The sequence below is a fragment of the Amphiprion ocellaris genome, chromosome 15 (assembly GCF_022539595.1).
Source record: "Amphiprion ocellaris isolate individual 3 ecotype Okinawa chromosome 15, ASM2253959v1, whole genome shotgun sequence".
NCBI lineage: Eukaryota > Metazoa > Chordata > Actinopteri > Pomacentridae > Amphiprion > Amphiprion ocellaris.
The window spans coordinates 34,204,714-34,221,830 of NC_072780.1; the positions used below are offsets into that span (position 1 = coordinate 34,204,714).

The following is a 17,117-nucleotide window of genomic DNA, read 5'->3' on the forward strand; positions in this document are numbered from 1 at the left end:
CTGGAACTGGACTGAATTTCCCAAAATGGAAACATGGACAGAATTTAACACTCATGTATCCATGGCAACGCTAAAGTTTCTGCTTCTTACCAAAGTTCACAACACAAGTAAAGATTTTAATGTAAAACTTCAGGGATGACTGCTGACCATAAGTATTCTGATCAATACTTCATGATCAATATCAGGACAGATGTTACAAGTCCAGCTGTTCCATTAGACTGCAGTTATTCACAGAGAAATTAAAACATCACATTCCTCATAAAAACTAGATGGGACTTTTATTAAATAAAGTGTTGGTGAATAAACAGTGTAAAAAGTGTAAAGCAGCTCCATTAAATCAGGAGATGTGAGACTTCCACAGCATGGATCACCATCTGCTGTGTTGATTCATAGCTGAATGTCAGAATGAACTGAGCTAGAAAAGCTGCTTTGAGCTGCAACATTACAGTCTGACAATCCAACACCATCACAGTTTTCATCTGGTTGTTTTGCTCCAACATGCTGTGAAGTTCAGTTTTTACCTGAATCAATACAGAGATTCTATTTCCAACCAAGACTGGAATAAAAATTAGAATGTTATGAGGTTATTAATGCAACTAGATCCTTTCAGATGGAAGGATTTACTTCTAAGTTCTAATTCAAGTTCAGTTGGAGCTCATTGCATTCACTAAGAAAAACAGCGAAACCTTCATAGCAACATTTAATAAACCTAAAGCTTCCCTGTTGGCACATTGGTGGAGTTTGTTACTGAGCATCTGAACCTTAAATCCAGTGAGACGACCATCTTCAGTCGAGGCCAGTCAGAGAACTTCAAGACCTTCCATCAGCTGGACCAGATGTGGCATCATCTCCCTCTGAACATCTGGATGACAGGAGAAAAGACAGAAATCAAACACAGATCACACAAATACAATTTACTCACTTTCATCATTTTATAAAAGTAGCATCAACTTTATTAAAACTTGACAACATCAGTAATGAAAGTAAATGTTTTTATCTCGTGTTGAAGCTAAATTTAAAGTCAATTTTAATGACAGTTTATCCTGAGAGGAGTGAGAATGGAGCTTTTCTTTCCTTTTTAGAATATTCCCTCAAAATATTCTGTTTATTATTGGCTTTAGAAGCATTTTTCTTTACTTATTTATTTTTAGATACCTCAGACTGATGCACTTTGCTGGTTTGCAGATAATTTCATGTACAATGACAATAAAGATCTTCTATTAGAACATATTTTGCTAAAACAAGAACTGAAACCTTCTCAACCATCTCTCAGTCTGCAAAATTCCAGCTGCAACAAAGAATTATCTGATGTAGTTATTATTCTAATCTTTACTGAACCAGCCCTGGAATTAATAAAAATCTGTATATGGATATGATTTTCTCTGATGGAACCACTAAAACTGCACCCAATAAAGTAAATCTCTTCTGCACTGCACACATTCTACACTTTTGTAGAACTCTGGATGTCAGAGTAAAGGCAGACAGATCCACTGATCAGCCACAACATTCTGACCACTGACAGCTGAAGAGAACAACATCCATCATCTTGTTCTAATGCAACGTTCTGCTGGGAAACCTTGACGTTCATGTGGATGTTTGACATGTACCACCACCTAAACACTGCAGGACAAACAACCCCCTAGTCTCCATGGCAACAGCAGTCCTTGAGCTCAGCTGTTCACCTGGGTTCCACACTCCCCACATCCACATCTGATGGAGCATCTGTGGGATGGTCCAGGATCAGCCTGGTCTAGGTAGGACCCACCCTGCAACCCACAGGATCCACAGAATCCACAGGATCCCCAGAGGTTCTGATGAACCACTGGGTCAGAGGAGTTTTAGCAGCATAAAGGGACCAACACAGTATTAGTCAGGTGGTCAGAATGTTATACTGTTATATTGTCATGCTGATTATATGATCAGTAAATGTTACCATCAATTATAACGTCCACATTGATCAGGAAAAAAAACAAACTATCAGTTCATTCAGAAACTGTGGGGTTAAACCTAAAAACACAGACCTCAACAGCAGTTTGTTTCAAAGCAGAACACCAGCTGGTTTTCACTAAAGAAGCTTTCAGAGCAACTATTAAATGACAGTTTTGTTCTCATTAAGTTCACAGAGTCAGAATCAGCCAAAATAATGTAGACACACATCAGGAAAAGAAAAACTTTTATAAATATTTCATTTGTATAAGTACTTCTATACATATAGATTCCTCTTTCTAAGTTTGATCAAATCACGATAACTCTGTGTCCTGTTGTACGATGTTTTCCCAACAGATGGCGCTACCCTCATGAATGGAGCATCAACAAGTGACGTCTACAACACAACAGAAATGTCTGGAAGCCAGTGGCCTCCACTTTGAGCACCTCTTGTAATTGTAGAGGCCAAAGATAACTTTTATTAATCTCCTGATGTCTGAATAAATTTGGTACTGAAATATTGATGTAAGTTTTTCTTTTCCTGATGTATGTAAACATTATTTTGGCTGACTCTGTATGATGGGTTTCTGACAGGTCACCAGGCAACATCTTTTTATAATAATGACAAACATACCTGCATTCTACAGGAGTGATTTTCCTCACGTGCAGGTAAAGATGTGGGAGGAGCTTAGAGATGACAGGAGCAGGAGTCATCCTCACTAATTCAGCTTCCACCTAGAAACAGAAAGACCACAAACAAACACACTGATACACTCTCAAACGTTCAACCTCACAGCCTCAAAATATCTGTTTAGGAAGTGTTGTGTTTCTAAATTCTGCTGAAAGCATTGACAGACATTCTCTTACAAGGTTGTGTAAAAAGCAGCTTGTCCTCTGAGCTACTGAGAAATCTTCCTGAACAAAGTTTCTACGTGTAAATCAGCTCAACAAAAACTAAAGCCTCAGTCAGAGATAACAGGTATCACAAATTATAAACAACTTTCTTTGTTATCTCAGACTTTCTGCTTCAACCTCACATAAAAAGGGGAGTTTAACTCATCAGGTGACTGAAAATGAACGGCTTGTGCAGTTCTAGATCCAAAAGTAGGATGTTTCATCTCATGTTTTACTACAAATACATGCAATAATAAATAAATACAATGGTTGGTTGTTAGTTTATTCACTATTAATGTCATTTTATATACTGGACTGAACTTGAGCAGTGGAAGAGAGAAGGAATTTAATGAAATTATGGAGATTCAGAGAGGTAATGTTGCACAATGTTAAGCGGTTTAATTCAAAGCAGCTGAATGTTAAACTTCAGTGCAGCTGAACGGGTTTCAGTTAACCTTAAAGTAAAATAACTTTTTTAAAAGCTAAAATACACAGCAGAGAAATACAGGTTGAGAATTTCCTTCTAATAATGAGGACAGCTGCAGCAGCAACTAACATAGGTGTTCAGCGGTAAGTTAGCCACCTGTGTTAATTAGCCCGCTAGCTAACTTAGCCGCTTAGCTCGCTAACGCGTCCGGAACAACTGCCCAAACACGACTAAACACAACTCTTCACAAGTCGCTGACTTAACGTACAACAAAACAACGCTACTGGTTAGAAGTATTTATCTTCTTACCGTGTTTTACTCCAAAAACAAGGTCAACAGCAGCCAGAGACGCTACCAGACGTTCCGACCATAGATATAAAGCAGACTAGATCCGCTAGCGCGCTGTCTTCTATAGTATCTATGGTCTGACCAATCACTGCTCTCTGGCTCTCAGTCAGTCTGACCAATCACTGCTCTATGGCTCCGCCCTCTGAGAATCTTGTTGTCGTTTGGCTCCACACTTGCTGATGACCACTTCCGGTCTCAGAAAATGAAAAAAACGGACCTTTTTTCGTTTCTGTCTCTCCTTGATTTTATTTTTTTCTTATTCTAAATATAAAATGAAAATCAAAGCATTTTTAAAATTTCGTACATCCTTTTTGATCATGAAAAGGAAAAACGCCTTGTATTTCAATTTTAATTTTTGTATTTTAAAACGAAGATCAAATAACCACTCGTTTTTTTGTTTTTCAATACCTGTTTCAGAACGGAAAATCCAATTGCCAGATAAATACAGGGACCTCTCAGACGCTGCTGTACGACACATTTCTTTTTAATTTTTGAGCTTCTTTCCTGCTTTAGATGCTTTAATTACATAATTTACAACTAATCATAATAAACATGAACATCTGGAGCGTCTTTATGGATTCTGCAACATTCAGTAAGTTCAGAAACAGATTATTTTATTACATTGAAGGGAAATCCTATTGGTAATATTAGAAATGTGTTTCCTGCTGCAGCCTGCAGGTGGCGCTGTGGTCTGTGTTTTCTAGGAAACTAAAATATTTTGTGGAGGTTTATTTGATCCATTTAAAACTGTCACATAATTTGGATTCCCAGAAAGCCAAAAATATAATAAATAAATGAAAACAAACACAAAAAAATAATTAAATTAAATTAAATTAAATAAAACATCCACACGTTATTTCTGAAGGATGTCGTCTTAAATCTTTATGTTAAACTGGAATAACCTGAAGAAAAACCTTTAAATTATCCAACTAAACTTCATCTACAGAGATTTAACAGTAACATTAGTTTGGAAATGATCTCATGTAAACTCCTTCTGTTCTCATATTACTGCCTTCATATTTTTCTCTTTGAACGTTTGCTGTCATGCCGACTATTTAAATAAATTCAAGCACTACATCATTAATTATTATTATTTTGACTACCTTCCACACTCACAAGACCAGAATTAATACGTCTAATACATGCTTTGTTACTTTAAAAAAACAATACATGCAAACATTAATATTCTGTGACAGTGTAAAAACATTTAAAAACAAAAAATTATCTTGATCCCTCAGTCTTTATCCATATTAATAAATTTAGCTTAAAGTAGCTGTTAAAAAAATATGTCAGTGAAGTCAATTCACTGTTATTTATATGGAACATTTAAAGCACTAATTTTAATATTATGTTTTAAAACTTCCATAAAATACTAATCTATCTGACTAAATCAAATATTAAGGTTAAACCTCTGCAATATAATTAATGTGTATTTACTTAGTTTGTATTTAAAAGTATTTATCTTTTTATTTATCTTTGTTTTGTAACTGTATTTTATGGAGTAGTGAGAGTGCTAAATTACAAAAATAAATCTATAAAAGAATAGGCAAATAAAACTAGAAATATAAAGACAAATGAATGAAATAAAAAATAAATAATGTTGCTATAAAAAGAAATAGCCATCAAAAAAACGAATCCATAAAAGAAATGGCAAAAAAGGGGGTAGAAATATAAAGACAAATAAATAAAAAAGAAGAAATGTGCTTAAAGAAAGAAATAAAATTAAAAAATAAATATTGTGGCAATATAAAGTATAAAGCAATATTAATCAAAAAATGAATCCATAAAAGAAAAGGCTAATAAAGGTAGAAATATAAAGACAAATGAATAAAATAATTTAAAAAGAAGAAATGTATTATTAGCCTTTTCTTTTATGGGTTCATTTTTTTTTGATTAATATTGCTTTATATTGCCAGATTAATATTTTTTTTATTTTATTCAAAAGCACATCTCTTCTTATTTTTAAAATTATTTTATTTATTCGTCTTTACATTTCTATTGTTATGTGCTTATTCTTTCATAGATTTATTTTTGTAATTTGGCACTCTCACTACGCCTGTGTTTTTTTTTAATAAAGTTGTGGGGGAAAAAAACAGAAGGACGTAACGCGACGCCAAGTAAAACGTCATCACGCTGCTACGCATGCGTCTTGCTGCGGGAAACCCAACTTGTAGTTTTCTTTCGGTTCTTCTGCTGCTGCTGAGGTTCACTGTGAGGTTCTGGCAGGAAATAAGGTTTTAACTGATTCAGGTAAAAGTTATTAACAACTTTAAGTATCACCTGTGTGCTTTGAGCTTTTTATAAACCGTGTCGTTCTTAGTGTAGCCGCTGCTAAAGCTAACAGGTTGCTAACTCAGATTCAGCAAACAGAAAAGAAGAATCCGACCTTTAAAGTTCAGATTTCTGTCTCGTAGTTTCTGAACTAAAGGTCGGCTTTGTGCTAAAGATGCTTGAAGTGAATTATCTGTATTTTCCTGATATTATTCTTGCTAACTCTCAGCATGTTTGGATGTGTTGTGTTCATATTTTTGGCTAAATTTAATCATAATCCAGCCAATAATAACACAAATATTTGTGTAGTTTTGTTTGATTCAAAGTTGTGTTGAAGTTTCTAAAACCTGAATGGATTGATCTGTGTCCAGTCAGACAGAATTCAGGAAACGTGTAGCTGGACCATCTGAGATTCTGTTAAATATTTTGTTGAGTTTTTCTATTATTACCCTCAAATCAACATCTTAGCTGGAAAGATGTTTTGAAGGATCAGTATCTCCAGGAATAAAACTCCTGTAGTGCACTGGTTGTTAGATTTTAACTTGAAAAAACTTGTGATTTTGCAGATATAATGACAACATATAGACCTGATACACACCAGTGAGTCTAGATCACTAATTTGTTAAAATATCTAAAAAGTGGAACATAGTCTGACTGTCTCCTCACAGCTAGAAGATTCCTGGTTCACGTCCCGGTCTTCCTGGGATCATCCTGCATGGAGTCTCCATGTTCTCCTGCTGGGTTCTCCAGGTTCTCCAGCTGCCATTTTAGACTCATTTTGAGTTATTCTCAGAACGTTGAAGTCATTAATGACACAATTTGACTTTATTCTGGACACCTTTGAGACTTTTCTCTGTCATTTTGGATCAATTTTGGATAAACTTGAGTCATTCTGGATGGATTCCACCTCATTTTGAACCCAATTTAGACAAATTTTAGAAATTTTAGAAAGTTCTAGTCATTCTGGACTATTTTTGGGTAATTGTTGACCAGATTTATGTCATTGTGGGCACATTTAGAGTCTAGTTTTGTGTATTTGTAATGATGTGAGCAGCTAGAAGCAGAACAGTCACACAAGGATGTGTTATTTTTGCACTTTCTTTCTTCTATTTGCACGTTTTGGACAAATTTTCTGATATGCAGTTTGCATTTGGACAAGTTTTAGGAATTTTGGTAAGTTTTAGTCATTTTGGACTAGTTTTGGTTATTTTTTGACAAGATTTGGATCATTTTGAGCATTTTTTTTACTAGTTTTGTTTATTTTCAACGATGTACACAGCTGAGAGAAGAACAGCATAAGCGAGGAGGAATACCAGCATGATTTTCACGTTTGTCCTTTTTGTAAAAGAGAAACATTTATGAACAGTACAGTAGCTCAGTGGTTAGCAATGTCACCTCTAGAAGATCCCTGGTTCTCGTCCCGGTCTTCCTGGGATCTTTCTGCGTGCAGTCTCCATGTTCTCCTACTGGGTTCTCCTGCTGGGTTCTCCAGGTTCTCCAGCTTCCTCCCACAGTCCACAAACATGCTGAGGTTAATTGGTGATTCTAAATTGTCTGTAGGTGTGAATGTGAGGTGAAATTGTGACAAAAACTCAAATTAGGCACAAAAAACTTGTAAAATTACCCCAAAAAGAGCTAAATTTACCCGGAAATGTTCAAATATGCCAGCAAAAACATGGAAAATCACCACATAAACGGCCAAATTTATCATGAAAAGGACCAAAACTACCATAAAACAGGTGAAATTGTGACAAAAACTCAAATTGAGCACAAAAAAAATCAGCCAAATAGGACTAAAGTTCCTTCCAGACCTCCTCAGAACATCTAGTTCTTTATCTCCAGTAACTTTATCAATGATCAGAGTTCTACCTTCATACTGGGAATATTTCCAGAGTTCCAGGTCCTTGAAGTCCATAGTGGAGAACTTCCTCTGGAGAAAGTTCTAGAGTAGACTTACTGACAACTGTGATTGCATGATTGGTGATTGGTTGACAGACTGTTACCTGTCCAGGTGAACCTTCACTCAGCTGGGATAGACTCCGCCCCCCCATGACCCTAATGAGGATAAAGTTGTATAGATGATGGATGGAACCTAGTCCTGTCAAACATCAGATTCTACTGATGCTAGAAGTTCAGACCATCCTGCACTACAGACTAACAGACACCACCGCTCCATAACACATTAGATAATAACGATGACCTTCTGTCTACCTGCAGGTGACCTCCTGACATCATGGAGTCTGAAGGGGCGGAGTCTTCGGGCCTGGCGTCGGTCGAGGTGTTCAGCTCGATCCGTGAGCGGACGATAGCAGAGAACAGCATGGTGGTTCTGCTGCAGGGCCTTCAGGGGGAGGTGACCACGGTGGACCTGAGGAACGAGAGCACGGCTCGGGGACGAGTCGTCAGCGTGGACGCCTTCATGAACATCCGTCTGGCCGACGTCCTGTACCAGGACCGGCGGGGTCAGCTGACCCGGCTGCAGGACCTGTTTGTCACCGGCAGGAACGTCCGCTACGTGCACATCCCCGACCACGTGGACATCATGAAGACCATCCAGAACCAGCTCAGCAAGATCCACAGAGTCCGAAACTTCGCCAGTGAAGGTGGAGGCAGGAAGGAGTTCCCAAAGAAAACCAAATAAGGTTTAATAAATGGACACAAAGAAAACTAAGTAAGGTTGAATAAGGTCCTTTCCTCCTAAATGTCATGGTTCTATCTGCTGGACTGATGAAGTTCTGAAAAAGTCCATTAAAAAGTGATAAATCTGGACCCACCTCTATGGACTTCAAGAACCTGGAACTCTGGAAATATTCCCAGTATGAAGGTAGAACTCTGATCATTGATAAAGTTACTGGAGATAAAGAAGTAGATGTTCTGAGGAGGTCTGGAAGGAACTTTAGTCCTATTTGGCTGATTTTTTGTTTTTTGTGCTAAATTTGAGTTTTTGTCACAATTTCACCAGTTTTGTGGTAATTTTGGTCCTTTTCGTGGTAAATTTGTCAATTTTTGTGGCGATTTTCCATGTTTTTGCTGGCATATTTGGATGTTTCATGGTAATTTTGGCTCTTTTTGGGGTAATTTTTCAAGGGTTTTTTGTGCCAAATTTCAGAGCTCAGATGTGTTTCTCCTCCTAAATGTCATGGTTCTATCTGCTGGACTGATGAAGCTCTGAGGCTCAGAAATTATGGAAAAAGTCCATTAAAAAGTGATAAATCTGGATCCACCTCTATGAACTTGAAGGACCTGGAACTCTGGAAATATTCCCAGTATGAAGGTAGAACTCTGATCCAGGATGCTGCTGGGAAGGATTCAGAAAACCAAAAGTACTTGAAGACAAAGATTCTTGTTTGTTTTTTCAGATTTTAGGACCACAGAATGACTCTCAGGATAAGAATGTTTTCTCTGTTTTGTGGACATTTTGAACTGTTCTGGAAATCCTTTGAGTGAGTTTTTGTTTGAACTGTTCTCTCTGTCATTGATTTATTTTAAGGAGTCAGAAGCTGAAAAAGTTTTGTTCAAATTTCAAAACCCTATATGGGTTGATCTGTGTCCAGTCAGACAGGATTCTGGTACTTGTGGTGATTTGGGGTGTTTCTGCTGCCATAGTCGAACCTTTCAAGGTAGTTTTGGCATTTTTTGGGATGATTGTGTTCCTTTTTGTAGTAATTTTCCAGCTTTTTTAAAGCTATTTTAGCTGCTGTCCATTAAAAAGTGATAAATCTTGATTGTACAAATGGAGGTGCACAGTATTTAACTTAAAACAGTTCTGTTTTTTTTACATAAACATATTAAATGTTGCTGACACACAGAGTTCTTTTCATTATTATTTGATCTACTGGTCATTTTCTTGATTGTTGATTCATCTTTTGTCTACAAGTCACCCCAAACTTGTGAAAAATGTTTGTTATAATTTCACAGAATCACAAGAAACTTATTTGTCTTTTACTTTTATCTAAACAGCCATAAAGATCCTAAATTCACCGTGAAATAAAGCAGGTGTTCCATTTAAAGCTGGAACAAGAGTGTAATTAGTATTTTTACATGAAACATGACCAAAATGATTCATCCATTATTTTAATGCCTGCAGATTACTTTTATGTTTGTTGATTATCTGATTTTATTTTGATGATCCTTAAACCAACCAGCTGTGATGAAGATATTTTCCAAGGAGTAAACTTCTGAGTTTTCTGTTGTACAAACTCAACCAAACGTGTCTTTTTTTATTTCTCCACTGATGGTTCTGGTCATCGATGGAGCTGCAAAAAGCTTAAATCTAAAAAGAAAAACTGGTTTAAAATTAAATCTACAGTTTGAAACAACAGAATTTAATCTGTGATTGAAAAGGAGCAGGGAAGGAGTTTCCTCCTGATAAATGTTTGTGCTTCAGTAGTTTTTCTTTCAAATCCAGAGCTGAGCTGCTCTAACTCCACCTGATGACTGATGTTTCCCAGCAGGATCTGGTGATAAGGAGCTCCTGTGGAGAAATCAGCAACTCGGTCGACTTGTAACTGAATCTAAATTTAATTATTTAACAACGATCATAACCAGCATTTCTCAAGACCAAAAAATAACTAAATCTTTGGTTAAAATGTTCCAGAAAGTGAGAGGCGTGTTGCTGGCATGACTCAGAATATCTGAACAGATTCAACTAAAATGTGACAAGAAGTGTGAGATTAAATCATCGTGTGTGAAGATATCAGCAGGTAAAATCAATTTAGGTCTGAGGACTAACTGCACATTTATTCAAGGTAAAATCAGACTGGAACTAAACTAAAAGCTTCTTCTATAAACTCCAGTTTCTCTGTCTCCGTTCTTCTTGTTGATTTCTGTTCATTCTGACGATCTTCTGCATGATTTAGAAAGAAATCTTGTCCTTTATGTTTTGTGACGTGTAGAAATACTTCGTTAGAACTTTTAGACTCGACGATGGCAAGACGAGGAGGGTCCAGATTTATTTTTTTAATGGACATTTTCCATCGTTTCTGAGCCTCAGAACTTCATCAGTCCAGCAGATAGAACCATGACATTGGCATTTTTAGAACTCTGATCATTGATGAAGTTACTGGAGATGAAGAACCAGATGTTCTGAGGAGGTCAGGAAGGAACTTTAGTCTTATCTGGTTAATTGTTTTGTGCTGAATTTAAGTTTTTGTCGCAGTTTCACCTGTTTTATGGTGATTTGGGCACTTTTTGTAGTGATTTTGCATGTTTTTCCTGGCATATTTGAACCTTTCAAGGTAGTTTTACAATAACTTCATTTGTTTTGGTTCCTTTTGGGGTGATTTTGGCTGTTTATTTGTTCCAAATTTGAGTCTTTGTTGCAATTTCACCTGTTTTATAGTAGTTTTGGTCCTTTCCATGATAAATTTGGCTGTTTTTGTGGTGATTTTCCATGTCTTTGCTGGCATATTTGCAAGGTTCAGGGTAATTTTGAGTTTTCGGGATAATTTTACAAGTTTTTTGTGCCGAATTTGAGTTTTTCTCGCAATTTCACTTGTTTTATGGTAATTTTGGTACTTTTTGTGGTGATTTTTGGTGAGCCTCTTGGACCTCCATCAGCTGACGTGGATGTTTGATGGTCTTCCTCTCTAGTACCAGATGATTCATCCATGAATTCAGCAGCTACAGACTGAAATGAAGCTCATGCTGCCGTTATTGAATTCCTGTTCCAGATCAAATGTTCAGAGCTCACCTTGAATGCAGCCGTCTGCTGTCTGATAGTTTTTCTCATTGTAGTCTTCAATAAAGTCTTTTTCCTCATGTCAGGATGTGGTGAGACTCTTTCTCAGTCTCTGCAGACGTCCCTCATTGTGCATCTCCAGAGAAGAAACAGAAAAACTGATCACTGCTTCAGCATCACAAACGCTCTCCAGCATTGAGAGTGTTTTAGGAATTCATTCATTGTGTTGTGAACTTTGAAGGAGCAGAAACTTTACAGCTGCCAAAGATATGAGCTCCAATTCTGGATGTTTTAGGAAATGAAGTTCATCAAATGAACACTTGATTTTTGCTGATAACTCATTAAATTACTGAAGAAATCCAACATAAAAACCTGTAAACTCTCAGGCAGCTTTTGTTAAAGTTTGTCTATAATTCTATCATCATGTTCTGGAACCAGGACTCTGCAGAAGTTCCTTCAATCAGATACTTGTGTGTTTCTATTTAAGGCCTCAGGTTTGAACATACAGCAGAGGATTAGAAAGGAGTGATTTTAATATTTAAATCAGTCCAGTAAATGTTTGGAGTAAAAATGATTAAAATTTTGATTTAGATAGATTTGTGTCAAATAATATTGTAGAGTCTCACTTAAATATCTCCAAATGAGTTCAGTGTATTTACATTTTATAGAATATTTGATTTCTTAATCTCAATACTGTAGAGTCTGACCCTAAATATTATAATAATGATGTCAATTTAAATAATATTTTAGTGCAAAGTCATAAACTTTAATCAGCTAAACTTACATAATAAATATCACTGTACAATCTTAACCTGAACATTCATATTATTGAGGTAAATTTACATAAATCCTGATATTCTAGAGTCTGAACTGGAATATTTCTAACATTAATCTTTTTGTATTGTGCTGATAAACAACAATAACCTGACTTTCACATAATATTTATTGTCTGTGATTGAGACTAAATTCCTCCACATTCTGGAACTGGACTGAATTTCCCAAAATGGAAACATGGACAGAATTTAACACTCATGTATCCATGGCAACGCTAAAGTTTCTGCTTCTTACCAAAGTTCACAACACAAGTAAAGATTTGAATGTAAAACTTCAGGGATGACTGCTGACCATAAGTATTCTGATCAATACTTCATGATCAATATCAGGACAGATGTTACAATTCCAGCTGTTCCATTAGACTGCAGTTATTCACAGAGAAATTAAAACATCACATTCCTCATAAAAACTAGATGGGACTTTGATTAAATAAAGTGTTGGTGAATAAACAGTGTAAAAAGTGCAAAGCAGCTCCATTAAATCAGGAGATGTGAGACTTCCACAGCATGGATCACCATCTGCTGTGTTGATTCATAGCTGAATGTCAGAATGAACTGAGATAGAAAAGCTGCTTTGAGCTGCAACATTACAGTCTGACAATCCAACACCATCACAGTTTTTATCTGGTTGTTTTGCTCCAACATGCTGTGAAGTTCAGTTTTTACCTGAATCAATACAGAGATTCTATTTCCAACCAAGACTGGAATAAAAATTAGAATGTTATGAGGTTATTAATGCAACTAAATCCTTTCAGATGGAAGGATTTACTTCTAAGTTCTAATTCAAGTTCAGTTGGAGCTCATTGCATTCACAAAGAAAAACAGTGAAACCTTCATAGCAACATTTAATAAACCTAAAGCTTCCCTGTTGGCTCATTGGTGGAGTTTGTTACTGAGCATCTGAACCTTAAATCCAGTGAGACGACCATCTTCAGTCCAGGCCAGTCAGAGAACTTCAAGACCTTCCATCAGCTGGACCAGATGTGGCATCATCTCCCTCTGAACATCTGGATGACAGGAGAAAAGACAGAATCAAACACAGATCACACAAATACAATTTACTCACTTTCATCATTTTATAAAAGTAGCATCAACTTTATTAAAACTTGACAACATCAGTAATGAAAGTAAATGTTTTTATCTCATGTTGAAGCTAAATTTAAAGTCAATTTTAATGACAGTTTATCCTGAGAGGAGTGAGAATGGAGCTTTTATTTCCTTTTTAGAATATTCCCTCAAAATATTCTGTTTATTATTGACTTTAGAAGCATTTTTCTTTACTTATTTATTTTTAGATACCTCAGACTGATGCACTTTGCTGGTTTGCAGATAATTTCATGTCCAATGACAATAAAGATCTTCTATTAGAACATATTTTGCTGAAACAAGAACTGAAACCTTCTCAACCATCTCTCAGTCTGCAAAATTCCAACTGCAACAAAGAATTATCTGATGTAGTTATTATTATAATCTTTACTGAACCAGCCCTGGAATTAATAAAAATCTGTATATGGATATGATTTTCTCTGATGGAACCACTATGGAAGCCATAGTAACAATTCAACAATTCAATCCCCCGGTCTTCCTGGGATCATCCTGCATGGAGTCTCCATGTTCTCCTACTGGGTTCTCCTGCTGGGTTCTCCAGGTTCTCCAGCTTCCTCCCACAGTCCACAAACATGCTGAGGTTAATTGGTGATTCTAAATTGTCTGTAAGTGTGAATGTGAGGTGAAATTGTGACAAAAACTCAAATTAGGCACAAAAAACTTGTAAAATTGCCCCAAAAAGAGCTAAATTTACCCGGAAATGTTCAAATATGCCAGCAAAAACATGGAAAATCACCACATAAACGGCCAAATTTATCATGAAAAGGACCAAAACTACCATAAAACAGGTGAAATTGTGACAAAAACTCAAATTGAGCACAAAAAAAATCAGCCAAATAGGACTAAAGTTCCTTCCAGACCTCCTCAGAACATCTAGTTCTTTATCTCCAGTAACTTTATCAATGATCAGAGTTCTACCTTCATACTGGGAATATTTCCAGAGTTCCAGGTCCTTGAAGTCCATAGTGGAGAACTTCCTCTGGAGAAAGTTCTAGAGTAGACTTACTGACAACTGTGATTGCATGATTGGTGATTGGTTGACAGACTGTTACCTGTCCAGGTGAACCTTCACTCAGCTGGGATAGACTCCGCCCCCCCATGACCCTAATGAGGATAAAGTTGTATAGATGATGGATGGAACCTAGTCCTGTCAAACATCAGATTCTACTGATGCTAGAAGTTCAGACCATCCTGCACTACAGACTAACAGACACCACCGCTCCATAACACATTAGATAATAACGATGACCTTCTGTCTACCTGCAGGTGACCTCCTGACATCATGGAGTCTGAAGGGGCGGAGTCTTCGGGCCTGGCGTCGGTCGAGGTGTTCAGCTCGATCCGTGAGCGGACGATAGCAGAGAACAGCATGGTGGTTCTGCTGCAGGGCCTTCAGGGGGAGGTGACCACGGTGGACCTGAGGAACGAGAGCACGGCTCGGGGACGAGTCGTCAGCGTGGACGCCTTCATGAACATCCGTCTGGCCGACGTCCTGTACCAGGACCGGCGGGGTCAGCTGACCCGGCTGCAGGACCTGTTTGTCACCGGCAGGAACGTCCGCTACGTGCACATCCCCGACCACGTGGACATCATGAAGACCATCCAGAACCAGCTCAGCAAGATCCACAGAGTCCGAAACTTCGCCAGTGAAGGTGGAGGCAGGAAGGAGTTCCCAAAGAAAACCAAATAAGGTTTAATAAATGGACACAAAGAAAACTAAGTAAGGTTGAATAAGGTCCTTTCCTCCTAAATGTCATGGTTCTATCTGCTGGACTGATGAAGTTCTGAAAAAGTCCATTAAAAAGTGATAAATCTGGACCCACCTCTATGGACTTCAAGAACCTGGAACTGTGGAAATATTCCCAGTATGAAGGTAGAACTCTGATCATTGATAAAGTTACTGGAGATAAAGAAGTAGATGTTCTGAGGAGGTCTGGAAGGAACTTTAGTCCTATTTGGCTGATTTTTTGTTTTTTGTGCTAAATTTGAGTTTTTGTCACAATTTCACCTGTTTTATGGTAATTTTGGCTCTTTTTGTGGTGATTTCAGGTGTTTTTCCTGGCATATTAGAATCTTTCAGGGTAGTTTTGGCTCTTTTTGGGATGATTTTCCCGCTTTTGTCATTATTTTAGTTTCTGACCTGAAACTCTGAAAATATTCCCAGTCTGAAGGTAGAACTCTGATCATTAATAAAGTCACTTTAGATGAAGAGCCAGATGTTCTGAGGAGGTCCGTTTGAACCAACTAATCGACTGACCCTCCAGCAGCTTCACTTATGGCTGCAAACTTTGATTTTTTCCACATTTACATTAAAATATGAGAGATTTTCAACATGTTTTCCAAGTTCTGTTCATTTAAAGGTTTATACATCCTAACAGAAACTTCCCTCTGCCCTTATCCTGCCAGTTTTGAAGGTTCCAGATGTTCACAGCTGATCTTTGTGTTGCTTCACTGGATTTAAAGTGAGCGTACTGCAGCTGACAGTGACTGTTGGTGAGTAACTCACCACAGAACGTTAATAACGGCCAAACACAGGGAGACATTAGTCACTGTGGATGTTAAAAACAACATCAGCTGCTGGAGGTGACGTCCAGCAGAGGAACCGGCTGAAAGGAAGACAGTGTTTTGGTTGGAAAGTGCCGTCCCAGCGTTCCGCCGATACACAAACGGGAATGTGAGGAATTTGCAGAGGGGAATGTTTTTCCAGCGTCAGGAAGAGGACAGGCCTGACACAACACAGCAGCAGAGCAGCTGGACGTCACTACAGCAGGATGTTCAGCCTCGTTGTGTTTTCAGGGACGTATTTTTCTGACTGCAGCCACATAATAAGGGGCTGCTGCTGGATAGAAACACCAGCCAGCACCACATCAACACTCACTAAACTCAGAATAGCACTTTACAACCGCATAAACAATCCTTCAGCAACACGACAGAGGACTGGAGAACAACTCAGAGTCTCTGAGAGCTCTGACAAACACAATCCAATTAAAAGTCCAGCTTTTATAGATGGTTCTGTTTACTCGTCTACTGTCACTGGTTCGTCTACGGATCAACATGTCAAAGAAAACAACAAAGATCTTCAAAAAAGCTGCATTATACATTAAACCAGGGGTGTCAAATGTGTTTTTTATGCATAAATTTGAGACATTAGCAACTTAATATGGAGCAACTTTAATTCATCTACCATTCAAAAGTTTGGGGTCACTTAGAAATGTCCTTATTTTTGAAAGAAAAGCATTTTTATCAATGAAGATGACATTAAATGAATGATAAATCCAGTGTAGACATTGTTAATTTGGTAAATGACTATTGTAGCTGGAAACAGCTGATTTTTAATGGAATATCTCCATAGAGGTACAGAGGAACATTTCCAGCAACCATCACTCCTGTGTTCTAATGCTACATTGTGTTAGCTAATGGTGTTGAAAGGCTCATTGATGATTAGAAAACCCTTGTGCAGTTATGTTAGCACATGGATAAAAGTGGGAGTTTTCATGGAAAACATGGAGTTGTCTGGATGAGCCCAAACTCTGGAATGGTAGTGTATTTTCTTTCCCACCACCTGCTGTTCTTCTCTCTTCTCTCCCCTCAGATTTAAACACAAAGAGCTCAATTAGCCGTCGTTCCCCAG

General features: G+C 37.5%; 2 protein-coding genes across 3 annotated transcripts; both read left to right on the top strand.

Moving 5' to 3' along the window:
• The first annotated feature begins 5,718 nt into the window (after positions 1-5,718).
• Positions 5,719-9,676, top strand: LOC111582420 (U7 snRNA-associated Sm-like protein LSm10). 2 transcript variants are annotated; one of them, XM_023291083.3, is made up of 2 exons: positions 5,719-5,845; positions 8,084-9,676. In XM_023291083.3, exon 2 carries the CDS (start codon positions 8,100-8,102, stop codon positions 8,505-8,507), a length of 408 nt encoding a protein of 135 aa, XP_023146851.2. In that variant the 5' UTR covers positions 5,719-5,845; positions 8,084-8,099; the 3' UTR covers positions 8,508-9,676. The 2 variants fall into 2 exon arrangements, with proteins under 2 accessions (XP_023146851.2, XP_054874202.1); XM_055018227.1 differs by lacking the exon at positions 5,719-5,845 and adding an exon at positions 6,739-7,039.
• A 4,576-nt stretch (positions 9,677-14,252) lies between these two features.
• lsm10 (LSM10, U7 small nuclear RNA associated) lies at positions 14,253-16,941 on the top strand. The gene has a single exon (XM_055018154.1). It carries the CDS (start codon positions 14,769-14,771, stop codon positions 15,174-15,176), a length of 408 nt encoding a protein of 135 aa, XP_054874129.1. The 5' UTR covers positions 14,253-14,768; the 3' UTR covers positions 15,177-16,941.
• The last annotated feature ends 176 nt before the right edge of the window (positions 16,942-17,117 follow it).

What these genes read in the sequence shown, in the direction of transcription:
- LOC111582420 (XM_023291083.3), top strand. Translation starts at nt 8,100, where the DNA reads ATGGAGTCTGAAGGGGCGGAGTCTTCGGGCCTGGCGTCGGTCGAGGTG.
- lsm10 (XM_055018154.1), top strand. Translation starts at nt 14,769, where the DNA reads ATGGAGTCTGAAGGGGCGGAGTCTTCGGGCCTGGCGTCGGTCGAGGTG.